Below are 18,002 nucleotides of genomic sequence, written 5' to 3'. Positions count from 1 at the left end.
TTTCCCTCGCTCTCAACCCGCCCGGCCAATCAGCGGCCGCGGAGGGCGGGCACTGACACAATTGACAGGCCGCTCCAGCCAATAGCAGGGGCGGCAGCGTGCCCGGCACGCGAGAGCTCTTTAAAGCGGGCGACGGTTGGGCGAGGGGGGACGTGCCCGGCGCGCGCGCGCCGCAGCCGCCGCTGGAGCCGTTGGGACGGCGCGCGCCGCTCCCGCCCTCAGGGCGGTCGCGCGCGCGGCGCCGCCTCAGCGGGCCGGCGTTCCATTCCCGCTCCGTGCCGGGTGGGTGCCCGCTCGCGAGAGCGCCCTTACCGTTTTCAGAACCTGGCTGCTGTAGCTTCTTTTTTGCGTCCTGAGGCTTTTATCTGCTCCGAAGCGTCATATTTTGGCCTTTAGGATGTGATCTGGCATGTGCTCGTTCTTTAGGGAACGTTTAGTCTTGTTCAGGTCTGAGTTGACAAGTAATACCAAAGTGAAGTATTACTAAATCAAAAAGGTTGGAAAAGACCTCTGAAAAAGCCAAATCTCGCCTAAGACCCAATGCCATCATGTCCACTAGACCGTGGCACGAAGCGCGGCATCCTGTCTTACACAGGGGTGGTGTTGATCACCTCCCTGGACATTGTATTCCATTCCAGTCTTTGATCACCCCTTCTGTGAAGAAATCCTTCCTAATGTCCAACCTAAACCTCCCCTGGGTGCACTCAAGGCTACGTTCTCTTGTCCTGACTCCGGCTGCCTAGGAGAAGACATGTCTGCATGTCTGGTTTCAATCCCTGTTGGCTCAGTTCATGTTTCGGTCTCTTAGAAATGAGCCCCATGAGCTTCACAACGACTGCAGCCACTCGCCAAGCCAGCTGGGCTGGAGGCCCTGCCCTTCTGGCACTGCTCTTCAACTCCCATCACAACTCCTTAGGGCTCGCGTAGCAAGGCACACATAAATGTGCCAGGGTTAGTACGGTTTGAGGGATTAGCTTGCAAGGTCTTCAAGTTGTTATCGTAATGTTGTGGCCCATTTCCCCCATCTAGCAAGTTAAAGTCTTTCAAAACCATTCTGTTTTCACCAAAAACTTCTCCCCCTCCCCTTTTCTAAGGTTTACATGCCCAGCTGCACTTAGTAATAAGGCAGCGAATCCGTGAAATTTTACCTTCAGGACATGCAAATGCATCTTTATTATGAATATGTTCCAGACTTCTTAGCAATCTCACTTTAAATCTGTAGTGCCACAGAATTGTCACATTTGACATTTAGTCATTTGAGTTTGCTTATTTTTCAAAGAGAATGCATGTTGTGCTTTTTAATAATGGCATGTTACACTCATCATGTAATTTACAGATGGTATGTCTCCACTTAAAAGTTCTGAAGGGCCAACATACCAAAGCTATTGACTTCAAGATTAAATGTCACCACCTTTTTATTTCAGGTGTTTGGTTTTTGTTTGGTTATTTCCCCCCCCCCACCTCTAAATCAGCCATGGAGCCTCTCACAGGAATCAGTTTGGAGTATATTAAGTCAAATACAGTTTGTGACATTTTGACTGTAGCTGTGTGTCCCTGTTACCTTAGAGACTGCTCACTCCCTGGCTGAAAACTCCATGTGTCTCATTTGTTGTGATGGTGGTGATGTTGTGATGTTGGTGGTGGGAAATACTGAAGGAATGCAGGCAATTCTTTTAGATGGAAAAAAAAACAAAAACAAACAAACAAACAACCCACCCAAACCTACAATTCCTCAGCATTTTCTTTGTATTTCATATGGCACCTTACTGGATAGGTTGCCATGTACAGCCAAATTTCCAGAGTACATCAGAAGGCCTCAAGGAAAGCATACAAATTTGCAATCAGGTTTTTCACTTTATGGCATAAATAAAAGAGAATGTAAAAATCACCTAAAAATACTCCATGTTTTTAATCTCTTATTAAACATCAAAGGTGAACATAGAAGCCAAATACCCCTGCCTTTCTGAAAGAAATTAATGATCCTTTTCTTCCTCTGTTCCCCAACTCTGTTGGGTGTCAGAGTTCTCAGTGCACCCTTGCCCACAGGTGTGAGTTGTTTTTCTTTGGCGATCTGACTGTTCACTATAATTAGGCTTTACTAAGAACAACTGTTTGTAACCTGTATTTTTCTTGCATTTTGCTGTGACTCGTAATAAAATCTAAGCTGAATATTTGAACTCTTTTTCCCAGTAAGACATAATTTACAGGGGAATGTAATATTTTTTATTAAATTAAGAACTGTATTGGATAACTTCAGGTCTTCAGAAGTTATAAAACTTGAAAGTTTTATTCACTTGTTTTTCATGAATTTTTGTGAAAGAAGAGGAAAAAAGAACCAGGCCCAAAACATGTTTTGGTATTTATCACAGCATTTATTTTTTTATTGTTCTATTGAATCAGTACCTCAGGACATAGCTGTTTAACTCTCAAACCTGATGAACAGTAGGATTATTGTACAAGAATTACAGAATAATTTACCAAAAAGTATTTGGCACCAATTCTGGTTAGAAAATTACCTTAAATTGCAAATAATATACTGTTTGCCCCAAAGCTTTATACAGTTCCTTTTAACACTGAGTTTGTTTCCTCACTAATGTCTAGTTGAAACTCTCACGAATCTGATGGATGAGGAATGAGGGCAGTCTTGCCAAGATTATGACATAGATTCCTTTGGCTAGATTTGAAAATGTGAAAGAGGTCTTTTTCTTGCACATTTTATTTTATAGCACTGCACCAGACAGTGCTTTTCCTTCTAAGTTATTTTAGGTAGCTGTAACACAGAAGTCCTTGATATTTAACTTCTGTTTTATTGGAATGCCAGCAAGTCCCACCATATATATTCCTGGAGTGGGCTATTACTGCAGTTGTAATATACTTTAATAGAAGCATTAGATTTTATTTTTTTTTTTTTGTCAGAGTAAATTATACTATGGCCTGGAGCAGAAAAGGAGGGTATGTAGTATTTCTCTGCACTCTGACAGGTTTGATATGTAGGTAGGAGAAATACTTTAAAAGGAACCAGACATCCTTTGAAGTTTAGACAAAGGTCTCTGTAGAAAACCTAGACATAATATGATTGTAAATCTAATTATAGTACGCTGTCTGGAAAGACTTCATTTCAGTCAATCAGTCCATTTTCTTTTGGATTTCACTTTATCACGCACTGCAATGCTTGTTTATTGAGATCTTCCTAATAAGGCATCCTAGTGCCTAAAGGGTCTTTTTCCTTGAAAAGCACAGTTTGTTCTTTTTCAGCTTTCTGCCTTAAAAAGTTGAAATCTGTTTTAATTATAAAATTACAAGGTCTAATATTGCTGGAATGAGCATTTGGGGGAAACAGAATATCAACTGTAGAAAAAAATGTAATACAGAGTTTCTTTTTTGGTAAACCACTTTGAGACACATGCCACGTGATTTTAACATGCAATGTTAAAAGATATGCAACGAAGATGAAAAAACGGATCCTGCAGCAAGTTCTGTCTTCACTTTGATGAGTACAAATGTCAACAATTGCACTGATGTAAATTGAATTAAATCAACTTTAAGGCAATATTGCTGAGTGTGGAGTGATGTAAAATGTGCATTAACAAAGTGCATAAAATCTCTTTTCTTGTTTTTCCCCTCATTACGTCCAGAACTATTGCTTTCTGTTCTCTCTAAAAACCTAGGCCCTTCACAACAAAAGCCATGCCTTTTATCACTGAGCAAAATGGCAGTTTTCTGGCAATACAGCTAAGGCTAAGAGGGGAGGAACAGAAGGGAACTGCTGAAAAGGTAGCACCACAAAGGGTTGGTGGAAAAAGTGGTGAATGTCAGGAAAGTGAAGTGAGGAAAGGACAGGAAGGAGGGAAGGGCTGAGGGAGACACAGAAAATGCTGTCCTACAGCACTGTGGTCTTTCGATGTTCCACCATCAGAGGATGCTTTCCAGTCTGCTTTTTAAGCAGACGTTTCAAAAGCATTCTGAAACAGAGATACATAGGCAGAGGTTTCAAAAACATTCTGAAACAGAGTTATATAGGCAGAGGTTTCAGAAGCATTCTGAAACAGAGATATAGCCTCTTCACTTCTGTGGAGGAGGAATTGAAGAGGATTGGCAAGAAAATGGCTTCTGCCACAACAAGCTTGAAACCAGAGTTTTCTTCACAGAAAGATGTGAAGCACAAAGAACTACCAAGCAGGCTTCCTTCCTCACACCGCAGGTGTCTCAGTCCTCACCAAAGGACCCCAAAAGCTCAGACACAGTGCCTGCTCAGTTTTTTATTTCTCTGCAAATATTGCTAAAAATACTTGAATTTATGGTAGTTTCTGTGAAAATCTTAGTGCATATCTCAGCACTGAAACCAAATAGGTGTTAAACTGTAAAGTCTTTGGTCATACTGGATCTGACCTAGACATTAAGTGGAAGTTTATCAGGGAGTCTGAAGAGTTTTATATCACAATAGCTGTTGAATATTAAATAATTATGGAAATAAATTACATTGAGTGCAACAGTGGACAACAAAATTTCATTTTACTTTTCCTAAATTTAAATATTTAAAATACTTTTTGAGTAATTTGAAAAGTGGGAAGAGTTCAGTGTTTCTTTAGGTTGCTCATACTTGGCTTTGAATTCCTGCTTATACTGAGAATCCTAAAAGGCATTGTGTATCCAGTTCACATCCTCTAAATTTGCAGTCCAGCTGCTGTGAGCTGCTAGCTTTCCTGACTTTTAAGTCAGGAAACTCTGGACTGTCAATACCAATTGTAGTTGAACAACTTACAGTGCTTCTGTGTAATTTTCTTTATTAGGGATATAGTGCTCTGATTGGAGACACAATTAAGAAAGCCTGAAGCAATGTTGCCTGTAATTTTGGGTGTTTCATTTTACGTACATACATTTTTTATGTATTTCTCTCTAATACACGCATAGAATATCACAATTTCTCTTTGAGGTTTTTTATGGTATTAAGTACAGCTAACAGAATAGTTTTTAAATGCTTTTCTGTATCTAGCTATTGTCTGTCCTACAAAGCTTAGTGACACAACCAAAACTGTGGTGAAAAACTAAACTAAGAATCACTAATTACATTGTGGGCAACTATATACTATAGTAATAACTATAGTACTAACTATAAAATCAGTGTTATGCAGCTTAACTGTTCCTTCCCGATTTCTGGTTAGATGGTACAGCAGTGAAATAGGAATTCAAAACCTACGTTTCTAGACCTACTGAGAAGTTATATCAACTTAGTAAACATCTCACTTACTCGTTCTTTAAATGCGAGTTCCACAGTTAACTTCTCAATTTGCTGGAGACGGTGCATTTTCCTGACTCTAAGAGAGCCACTAGGTGGGAGTATGTTATCTTAAAAGGCGCCTGGTCAGCCGCGGCAGTTGTCGTTTTGCAGCTCCGCTCCTCTTTTCCTGGCAGCCGGGAGATGCTGGAACTCTCTTCACACCATGTCGAGTTGGTGGTGATGCTCATCTCCGCACTGGACGCTGGTGGGACGCTGCCTGCCTCGCTGCACCTCTGGCTGGGGCAAGCAAAGGCAAAGAATTCATAGAATCGCAGAGAATCCTGAGTTGGAAGAGACCCACAAGGATAATTAAGGATAATTAAGCCTCCTGGCCCTGCACAGGACACCGCAAGAGTCATTTTCCAAATGATTCTTGAACTCTGTCAGGCTTGGTGCTGTGACCACTTCCCTGGGGAGCTGTTCCAGTGCCCAGCCACCCTCTGGTAGAGAACCTTTTCCTAATATTGAACCTAAACCTCCCCTGACACAGCTTCATCAGCTTCATGCCATTCCCTCAGGTCCTGTCACTGGTCACCACAGAGAGAGTTCAGTGTCTGCCCCACCTTCACCACCTTGACCACTCACAGTGAAGCTGTAGATCACAAAGAGGTCTCCCCTCAGTCTCTTCTCCAGGCCAACATAAGTAACCTCAGCTGCTCCTCATATGACTTCCCCTCCAGACTCTTCACCATCTTCCTGGCCCTTCTTTGGACACTCTACTACAAGTGCCACCCTTCAAAAATCTATCTCATATCCAGACAAGGAACACAAGCTAATTATGTAGAAAGCCCTGAGGACCCAAGTGAAAATAGATTCAGAGGATCACCTTGCTAACATAAAAGCTAATAATAACAACTTTTTTTTTAAAAAAAAGCCTTGTTAAAATATATTAAAAGCCAGGCATTTGCCAGATATAGAACTGAAAGGTGATAAAGAAAGGGTCTTTTGAGGAATTAGGCTATAGGGAAAAAAAAGTTGTAGCAATATTTAACACAAAAGTGATAGAGCAATTTTCAACATAAACTAGGTTTGTTTTTTTTTCTAAAGGAACAGAGCTTCCCATTAGTTCTAAACTGAGAATATAATAAAATATAATTTTAGCACAGATGAGTAAATACAAGTAATGACTGAAGGATTTGTGTGTTCAGCTCTAGAGATCCAGGATGATACTGTTGGACTAAGTGTAATGTGTAGTAAATTTTGGAGGGCAGCCATGGTAGTAGAAAGATGGTGCCAAATGAGCTGTTTTCCAAAGTACAACTTTGTGGAAAAAGCAAAAGCTCTGATTTTCACATCAGGAATATCTGAGCTGTAAGACTGTAAGTGGAAAAAAAGTACTGCAAATGATTATTCATTGTTCCCTGTAGTACAAGAAGGGGAGGGACAACAAATTTTCATATATCATAATTTATCTTGCCATAGAGCCTTTCAAAGGTCAGGCTGATAAACTAAAAATGAAGTAAGATAAGTTCACACAGGGTAAGAGTATTAAACATGATGAAATGAATGCAAGCTCTAAAGCTGGAATTTTGTGAACTGTAAACTTCTGAGGACACATCAAAAATCCATCTGTACCTGTACCCTGTCCTCAAGTGTTCACTGTTGCTCCTCAGTGGAGAAGATACTTTGCTAAACTGACTTCCACATGTTGCCAAGGTCATTCCCAGTTTCCTGTGAGGGTAAAAATCTGGCCATCATCTATAAGCTCAAGGTGCTCAAAGGTAGTAAAGTTGTTAACAGTGTCTGGTTGTCTTGCTGCAGCTCTGGATTGAATGTCCAGTTTTCCTAAATAATAATGGGAGTAGATTTGTTCACAGAAAAAAATCTCAGAAGCCACATGAAGGATGCATTACCTAGACCAGCAGAAAATTTGGTAGAAATAATGGTGGCAGTGCAAAACCATCTGTAAACAGCTGCCTGGAAATATTTGAAAAACTACAAAGGAAAAAAAACCACAAAGCTGCAGAGTTTTTGATATGTAGGATTCTTCAAATCATAAAGTTCTGTATAAAGTTCATTATTACTGGGGTTTCATTTCTGACCATCAGGTCAGGTACAAGATTTTGAAGTCAGGGAATTGGTGGCAATATTTAATTTTGCTCTCTATGAAGACAGTAACAAAGCTCCTATTGGTTTTAGCTGGAAGAAACATAACCCAGTGATGCTGTTTAATAAGCTTGTAGTACTACTTAATTATAAATGTAATTCTGTAACTTTTAACTGTGCAGTCCTAATTACGCTACTTTTTTAAAAGGAATTTCTCTTATGATTTTTTTAAATTAGGAAGAAATGTTTTTTGTATAAATAGATATCTTGCTCATACCCCACACTGCCTTCCTGCTCAGTTATACACTGAGCTCACAATTAATGTCACAAATCCACTGTCTTTCCCATAAGAACAGACTGGTTTTGCAAGCACAGATTTGTATTTAATTGCAGCATTAAGTACTGTCTGTTAGAGAACTTTCAATGCAAACATTCCACAAAATGAAAAATGCAAACTAGAAAACTACTGAGGGAAAGTAACTTCTAGAACTGGTTTGGGTGGATATTTTCAGCTTGCTAGTAAAAATCTCTTTGCAGGTCATAAAAACCTCATTATAATTTTGAAACACATTTCATGACTATGCATCAGCTCTACTGCCTGTACAGTTCTCAATTCTTTAACAGTATTAGTTAATGGAATTGCTCAAAGACATCAGAAATAGAAATACTCTGTTCCTTGCTGGAATTTCAGTTTATCAGCCAAGCAGAATTACTGCTTTCGCCAGGCAAGTTTTTGAAAAGACATACTCAGTCTACATCCTGTCTGTCCATACATGATGAAATTGTCATTCTAAAATAGTTACTTGTACACTGGAGTGGTTCTTTCTTGCATACTGTGTGACCAAACCTACTTGCTGCCAGAAACTGGGAGAAGTAACTAAAAGAATACAAACAGCTGTCTTTACCAATCATCTGTGATAAATGGCTGATGTACTGGATGAAGAAATGTCATTTTTACCTATTTGTCAAGGCCATGTCCTAGTTTATCACACATTTGGATTTTCAGAGGAGCTGAGGTTTGTCTACATCCCAAGGTTGATGAAAAGATTATTAATGGGATGTAGTAATATGACTGTGGATATCACAGGCTACATCTTCATGTATACTTCAGGCCATTGCAACCTTACACAGCTGACAGTCTGAGATTAACAGTCTGTGTAACAGTCTGTGTAACTCACCCAGGAATAAAATAAGGCTTGGGATGGAATTGAAACAGTCTGAAGTGTATCTGCGTGATTCAGATCTCTTGCTTTGGATGAGCAGGTATGACAGGACAGGGTCATCAAAGTTATCTGTTCACATGCCAAAAGAGACAGCTGGGATAGATGGTGCTGTACTGAACAGCCACCTCCCCCTAGGGCTAAATGCACTACTCCTTTTTTCACAGCCATGCTGTTTCTGGTTCTGGAGGCAACCAAGTCATCCTTGGCTCCAGGCTACTTACACAGTGCATTATCATGTCATTTAGACACTAAATGAAGCAGGTGCCTCCCTTCTCCTGGATATTCACTTGGAGCTACCTACAATCCAGTCTGCAACTATAAATGGCAAGTTACTCTGTTTAGTATCTAACCCTAATATTTCCAGCAGGAGTGCAGGAAACTCCTCATTATCTTCACATCCACATTTCTTCACTTTTGATTGGAACTAATTACTATTTTTTTCCTTCTGTGTAGGAGTAGCAGACCCACCCGTCCCTCTGTTTATGTGCAGTACTAAATGGCAACGTGCAGGTACTCTCTGCAAAACTACAAGCAACATGGGTGCAAATCTCAGCCTATGCACAAACAGAACATAAGGTGGCTTGGCAAGTTAAGCACAGCACTACCTTTCATTTGAATATATTCTTCATTACTTGCTGTAGTATGCCTTCTTAGCCTCACAAACTCTGGTTTCACAAGCAGAGAAAATGCCTTCTGGGGAGGAACCATGCATTTTATTTATTGGGTATATCCAATGCAAAAAACCCTACAACCTTATGTAAATATTAACCAAGTCCTGGAAGCAGCCAGAAATCAAAGAGACGATTATTGTCATGGTTATAGAAATAGGAAAGAGTTAAAAAAGAGACACTGTAGCCAATACTCTGGGAGGTACAGCAGGTTATCTGCTTTAATTAAAAGTATTTGTTACAATGAAAGCAACAATGCAGTAAAGAAGCAGACCTCTGATCAAACATAATAGACTCTCCCTTATTTCTACCTGAAAATTTTATGAATTACTTCCAGAAATGTCCCAGTCTTAGCAGTTTCTGCATCTAGAGATCTGTTGTGAACGTCACAGGGGCCAATAGACCATGAGAAGTGACACCCTCCTTTGGAGATCCCAAAGGAGCCTGTTCCAACACAGAGTGGACAGAGAACCATTTTGCCCTTCTAACTCAAAGTCACAGGTGTTGCCTGAGTTGATTAAAGAAAGAAAAAAAATCAACAATCACTGTTCTAACAATGAGACTAAAAATAAAAAGAGTGAAGGGTAGCCACCCCATAGCTTTATCCACAAGAAACAGGAGTTTCTTGTGAACTCCTGCAGGATGGACTGAGAAGATCCTAGGAACAAGTCTCCCAAATCCCCAGAAATGCTGTAACCATCACATTTTTTTCTACTCTTTGTAAATTGGTATTGCTGTTTCCATTGAAAGTGCTGCTCAGTCAGGAAGAGGCTCAAGGTTTTGGGTAACAAATGGGGATCCCTACCTTAAAATTCTGGCCAGGGTTATCAGCTAAACGATGTTGCAAAATAGGTTTGCACATTTGTACACGGACATCCATGTTTGCATGATTCCATCTGCAGCACTTGGCAACTGGTGCTCTCTTGGAGCATGCTAAGGCATGGTCAAGGGAGGGCTGCTCAAGGCAGGCCAGGGAGAGCTACTCACAGCCAGTAGAGGTGAAACAGTGGAGAAGTCCAGCTACACACACGAGTCACAGTGTACCACCACAGTCAGAAGATGGACCACCAGTCATTTTATTTACTAGGTTAGATTACAGCCTGTGGCATTGACAGCATACTTCAATTTAAGGGAAGGCAAGTTAATTCTTTTAATCTTTGTGCTAACATGCAACTCCACTGCAAGCGTCCTAAACTCCAGCTGGGCACAGGAAGGCAGATGCAACACTGTGTCCTGCATCTGAGTCTCCAGGCACAGACTTCTGCATTCACCACACTTAATATGCCCTGCCCTTGCAAGTAAAATAAACCTTCATTATCTTCCTGTCACATTCCCACTGCTTTGTTCAGACCAAGCACCTAGATGTAGGTGTTGTGATATAGTTGTAGGGGACTGTGCAGCTGATTTGCTCCGAATCACACTAGCACAGAGCAGCCAACAACAGTTTTGCAGTTTACAGACACACAATACAGAAGAGGCAACTTCTGAAACAAAGCCACACGACTAAACAAAGTTCTCTTATAAAAAGGGAAAACCTAAAAAAGCTACAGAAAATCTTGCAGAAAGTTTTCTGTCCTGTAAGACACAGAAACAGTAACTCCAAATCCCCAGTTTTGTGACAGACAGAACTGTGCTACTGGAATCAATGTAATTCTGATTTAGCCTCCTAATGGTCTCCCCACTTGCCCCACTTCTCTCACAGTCTCTGAGCACTCAGGACGGTATCCTAAATGTTCCCTTGACTTCAGACCTGAAGCTACATCACAGAACACAACAGAATTTTTTTTAAAGAAATTACGCCTTAAAAAGCCTTCAAATACTTTTAGTGTTCCATTCCTGCAGGAGAGGAGATTGTTTATTCTACCAGCACAATGCTCTGAAAGATTTTTGTAAGGCTGACAAGAAACTGGAATGCACTACAGCAAAGAGCTTCAAAACTACTAAGCGTTTCTGTCTTCACTTCTCATTGGAAAGCTCATTCATGACAGCTAAGTACTCAGATGAATCAAGTCCAAAGCTGTTACAAAGCATAATGAGGAAATGCTCCAAGTCACCCGAAAACTTTAATTTCAGTGGATAAAGGAGATGCTAACGACTGTCTAACACAGTTCTGTATCATCCAGTGGTGTGTGATGCTTTATTTAATGTGAGAACATGCAACAAATAATACAGCACCAAATAATTTCTAGAGATCACAGTTCTAATGTTTCTTGTTGCTACATTTTGCATTCTAAAACCTGTCTGGATGATCTCAAGTCACACACAAGTTTAATTCCCTCTTCCCTACCCCCTCAGCCTTTAACAAGTATTAGTATGATTTTGTTTTCATTAAAAGCCTCAACAGTATTTATATGTAGCATTCTCCTTCAGCACAGAAGAATGGAGAGTAAAATCAAGCAGCAGACGACTATTCACCACAGAATGAGTAATCATTTATGTTCCAAACTAAAATAAATACAAGCAGAAAACCAGAAAGCACACTGTTCTAATGTCTTCCTTTAGTAACTTACCTTTTTTGTTCATTTCTTTTAAACAAGGGTTTTCTAAAAACATTTTGAACCTTACTCATTTTATTTTTGTTTTCCTTGGAAAGCCTGAAGTGAAACATCTATCCTTTAAACCTGATGTCTCCACTACTTGCCTTTTCCAGTGGCACGGAAATACTCCTTCACTCCTTATACTCCTTCATTACGTATTCTGGTTTAACCACACAGCTTTTCAAAACAGTCCCCACTATAATGAGCTGTGGCTCTGGATTTACACTCCCCATCACCATCACTTACAGTTACCGATGAACAATTTCACTTCTAAGCACACACATTTCCCCAACAGCTGAACTGCTCCACAGTTTTCTGTGTTTTTCTTATTATAGCTAGCTCCTTTATTTCAATGGCATCACAGTTGAGCTCAAGTCTGAAATGCAGTGCTCCAGCTAGTGCTTATTTTTACTCAAGTAATTACAGAAAAAAAAGTTGACACTGACATTTACCAAAATATTTCAGAGCACAAACACCACCCGCTGAGCTGAACACAAAAATTCATGCCTGCTAGTCTTGTTTTTCTCCTCAGAATATGACTGATTTGACTCATGCCTGACTTTAACAAAATTTCCAGATCTTTGCTAGAACTACAGCTGGTAGGAAAAATGCCTCAACATACAGCTGAATTTCTGCTCCTATGCCATTATTACTCGTCTTGGATGAAAGGATGCAGCAAGGCATTCTAGACCATTTAATAGCATTTCGTAAGTTTAAAACTTTATATGCTGAAGGAAAATTCTCAACTAATATATCTGAAAGCCTGCAAGAAACTGCTTTCATTTCTTTCATAGACACCTATGAGAAAATCCCAGTTTAGTCAGTCTGGATGTTTTTTGCTCAACACTGTTAGCAGTGCAGGAGCACAGGTCCTTTGATACCAAAGCTAGAGCAGGAACATTTCTCTGCCTTCCAAGAGTCCCACACGTGATAGAGTTACTGGTCATGACCCCGTTGTTTATTGTATATGTGGATTGTAAGAATTACTGGAATTCTTATAAATCCCAATTAAATAAAAGGTAAAAGAAAAGCCCACCTGTAATCAGACACCATGTAACTGCATGTTAATGGCTTGTTCAGTGCCCTACTGGGACATCTTAGAGTAATGCTACAGCATTATACTCAATTACAAGAGGTCAGTAGACATTTTTAAATGAATAAAATTTATATAATTACAGTTATGACTACAGCTCATGCCTTATTCACAGCAAGTTAAAAAAAACACATTGGAGTTTATGTAAATATTACTAATGCATACACTATGAAAAAGTAACTCATGTTAATTAAAAAACACCTTAATTTCAAAAGTTTACCAGAAACAGTTACACTGAGCATTGCAATCTTTCAAAGCAGAATAGAAGTTGTTTACAAGGATCCAGCAGTAATTGATATCCAGCTGCTCAGAGCTGGGCTGCCAACTGAACATGTGAAAGCTGGGCTGAAATCCCCTATTTGATGGCAGCAGGAGTCATGCTGCTATTTCCTATGAGCTGGAATTTCACCCCAGTCTTTACATTCTTCGTCGGTTATGGTGGAGCAGCCAGAAGATGACAATTAGAGGGTAGCTAAGTAGACTCTCAGTTCTAAAAATCCAACCTTCAAGCATCTGTAAAGTCTAGGGGAAGGAGGAAGGGGTTTATAGTTAAAAGGAGTCTCTCTAAAAAATGGGCAAGTGGCCATTTCAGCAACAGAGTTGATGACAGGACACTGCACACCATTAGTAGAAGTAAATCTGAGGTTGAGTCCTTGGTGAAGACACCATCATACTGACCTCTAACTAGAAAGGAAGGCAAGCACAGCATGTGAACATGTATGCACACAAGGCATGCCAGGAGCTGAACAATTTCTCTGCATACATAAAAGACCTCACTAAGAAAAAAATAGCAAAAGTTTTTAGCATTTAAATAATTGCTTACATGAACTTGATTTCAAATCCAACTTTACACATTCTTGATAAACTGAAAGGCCTCAGCATTGAAGATAAAACGTTTCTAGCACCAGCTACTGGCTTGAAAGTGAATACTTACAAGAGATGAGTCTAGGAAGACATGTTGTCTTTCACTGAGAAAGTGTTTTAAGGCAATATCCAAAATGACAATATAGTCACCATAGAAACTGCTTCAATGATCCCTGATACTTTACAGCACCTACACAGGTTCCACTGCTGAGGAATGGTAGGAATTAAACTGTCTTCCTCCTCCCTGCCACATGCCCTGGAATGCTGGAAATGTCCCAACATCTGTACATCACTAGTTGACATAAAGCAAGCAAATTTCTTCCTAAAACTCCTAAATCCCTCTGTAGCCGTTTATATTAGCCATATTAGACACTATCACTGGCAAGGAAACTGGTGAGGAATTGCCATCCTTCCTTATCACTAACCCAATTAAAAAGTTGTTCAGTAAGGTAGCAAGTGTTTACACAATTAATGCAAATGACAAATTTCTGAACATTTCCCAAAAGAGAAACTACTTTAGCTGGTCTGGCCAAATGTGCTCCCACAGCACCCAGCTCAGTGTTGGTTTTTCTTCTTTGCTCTCAGAAGAGAGTCAATGTACTTGCATTTCCACCAAGGAGTATTTTCGGAACGGAGACAGTAATTTCTGAATATACACTGTATCTATAAAGGAAGAAGTAAGCAGTTTGTTCTCCATTTTCATCACTTTGTGGAACTCCATCATTCATTTTTATTAATAGTTATGGCACCCAGCTATGCAGCTAAACAACTGAAGAACATGAAGGATATTATTAGAATAATTTTTGGCTAAAGATAAGGAGCAGAACTGCATCGCAACCCTACTTTTTCCATGATTTAAAGGTGTGTTAAAATATACCAAGATTTTCAGGAAATCTGTTATTTGGCTTACACAGTAAGCTATGCCTTGTGCACTGTGTTCTAGACAAAGTTGCATTTTAAAATGGTGCACAAAGTTAAGAAACTTTACATGATGCCAGTGAGTAATGTATGCTTTCATAAATACAGTAGTATACATCCTATATACAGACGCTGGATGGAAGACTCCAGGAAGGCTCTTAGCCAGCCATCCACAGAAAGAAGGGAATGAAGATGGTGGGGAGTGTGGTGGAGGGTGCCACACCTAGGCACACTATAGATGCTAGTCCCACAAGCACCGAGGCGAGGACGCTCCTCTGGTCCCGAATAATCATCTTCACAGTCTCACAGAACTGGAAAAAAAAAAAAAAGGTGCAAAAGATGAGATTTAAAGAGGAAAGCTTTGGCTGCAGAGCTGGCGATACCCACTCTCGGGACAGAGCAGCGGTTGCTGCCTCAGCTCTCACACAGGCTCCCCGGAGGGAGGGGAAGAGGGAAGAGCTGGACTGGCACCGCATCACCCCCAGCCATCAGCCCCGGTACTGCCTGTGACTCCGGCTAGAACCTGTCGCTTCAGAGCATTTTAGAAGCGTATTAATTGTTCTACTAATTCAGCTTCGCTTTCCTCGCCTCTTGAAGCCAGCTGAGGCCAGGTTCGCCGCCGTCCCGAGCAGCTCCGCGCCGGCGGCACTGCCCGCTGCGGGGAGAGCGGCGTGAGCGGCGGCCGGGCCGGCGGCGGTACCGGCACCCCGCCCGGGCCCGCGGCGGCGGCCGGCCCAGCCCGGGGAGCGGGCCCGCCGCGGGAAGGGCAGCGCCGCCGCTGGCCGGGCCGTACCTTGTCGGTCTGGAAGCTGACGGGGGCTCCGTATCGGCAGTAGGTGACGAAGTGCTCGCAGTTGTTCCAGAGCAGGCTGTAGGCCGTGGCGCCCACCAGCTTCTCTGCCCGGCGGGCCGCCTCCTCGCTGCCCAGCACCTGGTCCTCGAAGAGCCGGTCCATGTGGTTGACCAGGATGCTGCCGCCGTAGGCGAAGTCCTCCACCGTGTCCACCCGGACGCTGGCCGTCCTGGCGATGACGCCCAGGATAAGCCGCTTGTTGGTCACCACCTGCTGGATCTGCCGACGGTCGCCGGTGATGGAGGGCAGGATGTCGGGCATCAAGTGGGCGACGCGGTTCTCGCCCAGGTAAATGCCGAAGTGGATGAAGAGGGTGCGGGGCACCTCCAGCAGGTCTCCTCGCTTGAAGCAGCTGGTGTCGTAGTAGCCGGGTGCAGGCGGTGGCGTTTCCCCGGCGGAGCCCGCTGGCAATGGCCGGATGTGGACGAGGAGCATCAGCTTCTCCAGCAGCAGCGAGGCCGCCTGTGGCACCGGGTTCTTCATGGTCGGCGGGGAAACCCTCGGCGCCTCCGAGCAGCTCCTGGCCCCCGGCACCGCTTTTCTAGGCTACCGGCGGGGCGGGGCGGGCACCGGGGCCGGCCCACCGGGTGAGGGGCGTGCGGGAGCGCCCGCCCCGAGGGCCGGCCGGGCTTTACCGGGGGCGCGGCGGGCACCCTCAGCCGGCCCGGCGTCCCTCGGTCCGGCCGCGGCTCGGCCCTTGCGATGGCGTGGTGCCCGCCGCCGGGAGCCGCCCGCAGCTCCGCCCCGTCTACCGCCCGCGCTGCCCAGGTAGAAGTGCACGGAAAAGTGCGAGTAAAGCCCTTCACCGCCCCGGGGAGAGCAGGGGCCACAGTCGCTTCGTGCACCTTCCCCCGCCGGCGGGACCTGAGGGGCTCCGGGTGCCCAGCCCCGGCAGGCGCGGGGCCAAGCGCGGGCGGATGGGATCGGGGGGCCGGGCGGGCTGCCACGGTGCTCGCACGGCGGCGGGACAGGGGAGGGAGCGTCTGTACCCCCTGAAAGGAAAGAGGTCTCCGAGCGATAGCGGCAAGTCACATTTATAAATTAACTCGCCCCAAAGGTCCGCCAGCTAAGAAAGAGTGGGAAACGGCGGAGCGGCATTCCCGTGCGTACAGTTTCATGCTAATCCATTATGCAAATAGCTAAATCCTGGCAACGGAGCCCACAAAGGAGCAGTCCTGTCAGGTCAACAATGCCGCCCGATCGGGGCTCGGAAGTTTCAGTAACCAAGCAGGATCCCGCCCCCTCGGGGATGGCGGGATGATGGATGGCACAGACATTCATTTTACCTGGAAGATGACAGGGCGCGGAGAGTGGCAGGGGAGGTGGCCATGGCTGCAGCCTTTCACCGAGTGTCCCGGGCCGCTGCCACGGATCTTTGTTCGTGCCGCAGCCGCTCCGGCCCGGAGCTGTCGCTCCGGCTGCAGGGGGGAGCTTTCGCCTCTGAGAAACGTGGAACGGGGGAGGGAGGGGGAAGAAGGAAGGGATATGCGTGTAAGAATGCTAGAGAAGTTTGGTGGAGCATCTTCCTTTAAACTCGGGCAAACACGGCAACCTCAGGATGCCAAATACAAAACGGGGAAGCGGGAAGAGAAGCGATGGTGTGTAACAGCTTGGCAGCTCTCCACAGGCAAACCGCGTTGAAACAGTAGGTTATTTTTCTCTCCTCAGTCACTTTAAACTCTATGGAACACGAATGAGACCTCTAGACCACCCCAGAGCTGTAGAATCCCTTTGGTCACACCAGCAAAAAAGAGAAAATGTTCACTATCCCTTTTCTTGCCATTATTAGCAAACAACTCTGGTATGATTCGGAAGGCAAAGGGCATGCAAAGGACCCAGCAGGTGAGAACCTTCTACCCTCACAGATTCTGAACCCAGGTTCAGGATCTTGTAAACATGAAAGCTTATTGATGAAAGCAATGTAAACATGAAAGCAAGTTGTCCCACTTCCTCAGTAAAAAATATTACAGGAGAGGTGGTCACCTCACTACTTGTCAGCAAAAGACAATGGCTGGTACCCTTCTGTTTCCTCCTGCTTGGAGCAGAGAGCAGCTTCCTGGGAAGCTAAGACTACCCTCACCTTGCTTCATCTGTAAAGAAAGAGGCCCCCATAACCTCTTGTTCACTTGTTGATTACAGGCCAGAGCCCCAGCACTAACAGAGTGGTCAGGCCTTTGGGATTTTCTCTGGAGTCTCAGCCAAATTTTTATGCAACAGAAGCTTACCCCTCTCAAGACCCCTACTTCAAATCACATCACTTACAAAAGAGAAAATACCTTTTAGATGTAGCTTATGATGCTTGTACAGGAACCCTGTGGATTAGCCACCAGACACATATGATTGTATAATTAAACCAGCATATTTTCAAATCCAGCTGTTAAAAAAACGTATTTGGAAGGTTTGAGGCTTTTGCTACAAGTAAATAGAAGTAGAGGGAGGAGAACGAGGAACTTATTTTTAACTGGTGCATTTTTTTAATGGATAAGGGGAAATTTACACACCTCCTTCTCATAAAGGGTCTC

At 43.3% G+C, this 18,002-nt stretch overlaps 1 protein-coding gene across 1 annotated transcript; it reads right to left on the bottom strand.

The window, feature by feature from the left end:
• Positions 1 to 9,395: 9,395 nt before the first annotated feature.
• Positions 9,396 to 16,116, bottom strand: LRAT (lecithin retinol acyltransferase). The gene is made up of 2 exons (XM_064417443.1): positions 15,421 to 16,116; positions 9,396 to 14,938 (listed from the first exon to the last, which is right to left on the bottom strand). Exons 1-2 carry the CDS (start codon positions 15,961 to 15,963, stop codon positions 14,786 to 14,788), a joined length of 696 nt encoding a protein of 231 aa, XP_064273513.1. The 5' UTR covers positions 15,964 to 16,116; the 3' UTR covers positions 9,396 to 14,785.
• Positions 16,117 to 18,002: the final 1,886 nt, after the last annotated feature.

This window comes from Passer domesticus, chromosome 4 (genome assembly GCF_036417665.1).
Source record: "Passer domesticus isolate bPasDom1 chromosome 4, bPasDom1.hap1, whole genome shotgun sequence".
Lineage (NCBI taxonomy): Eukaryota > Metazoa > Chordata > Aves > Passeriformes > Passeridae > Passer > Passer domesticus.
Note: the sequence above shows the minus strand (reverse complement) of the source record. Positions and strands in the feature narration are given on the sequence as shown.

Bases quoted from the DNA above. Each gene is read 5' to 3' on its own strand.
- LRAT (XM_064417443.1), bottom strand. From the start codon at position 15,963: ATGAAGAACCCGGTGCCACAGGCGGCCTCGCTGCTGCTGGAGAAGCTG. The intron at 14,939-15,420 runs GTACGGCCCGGC...TTTTTTTTCCAG, and splicing joins TCAGCTTCCAGACCGACAAG to TTCTGTGAGACTGTGAAGAT.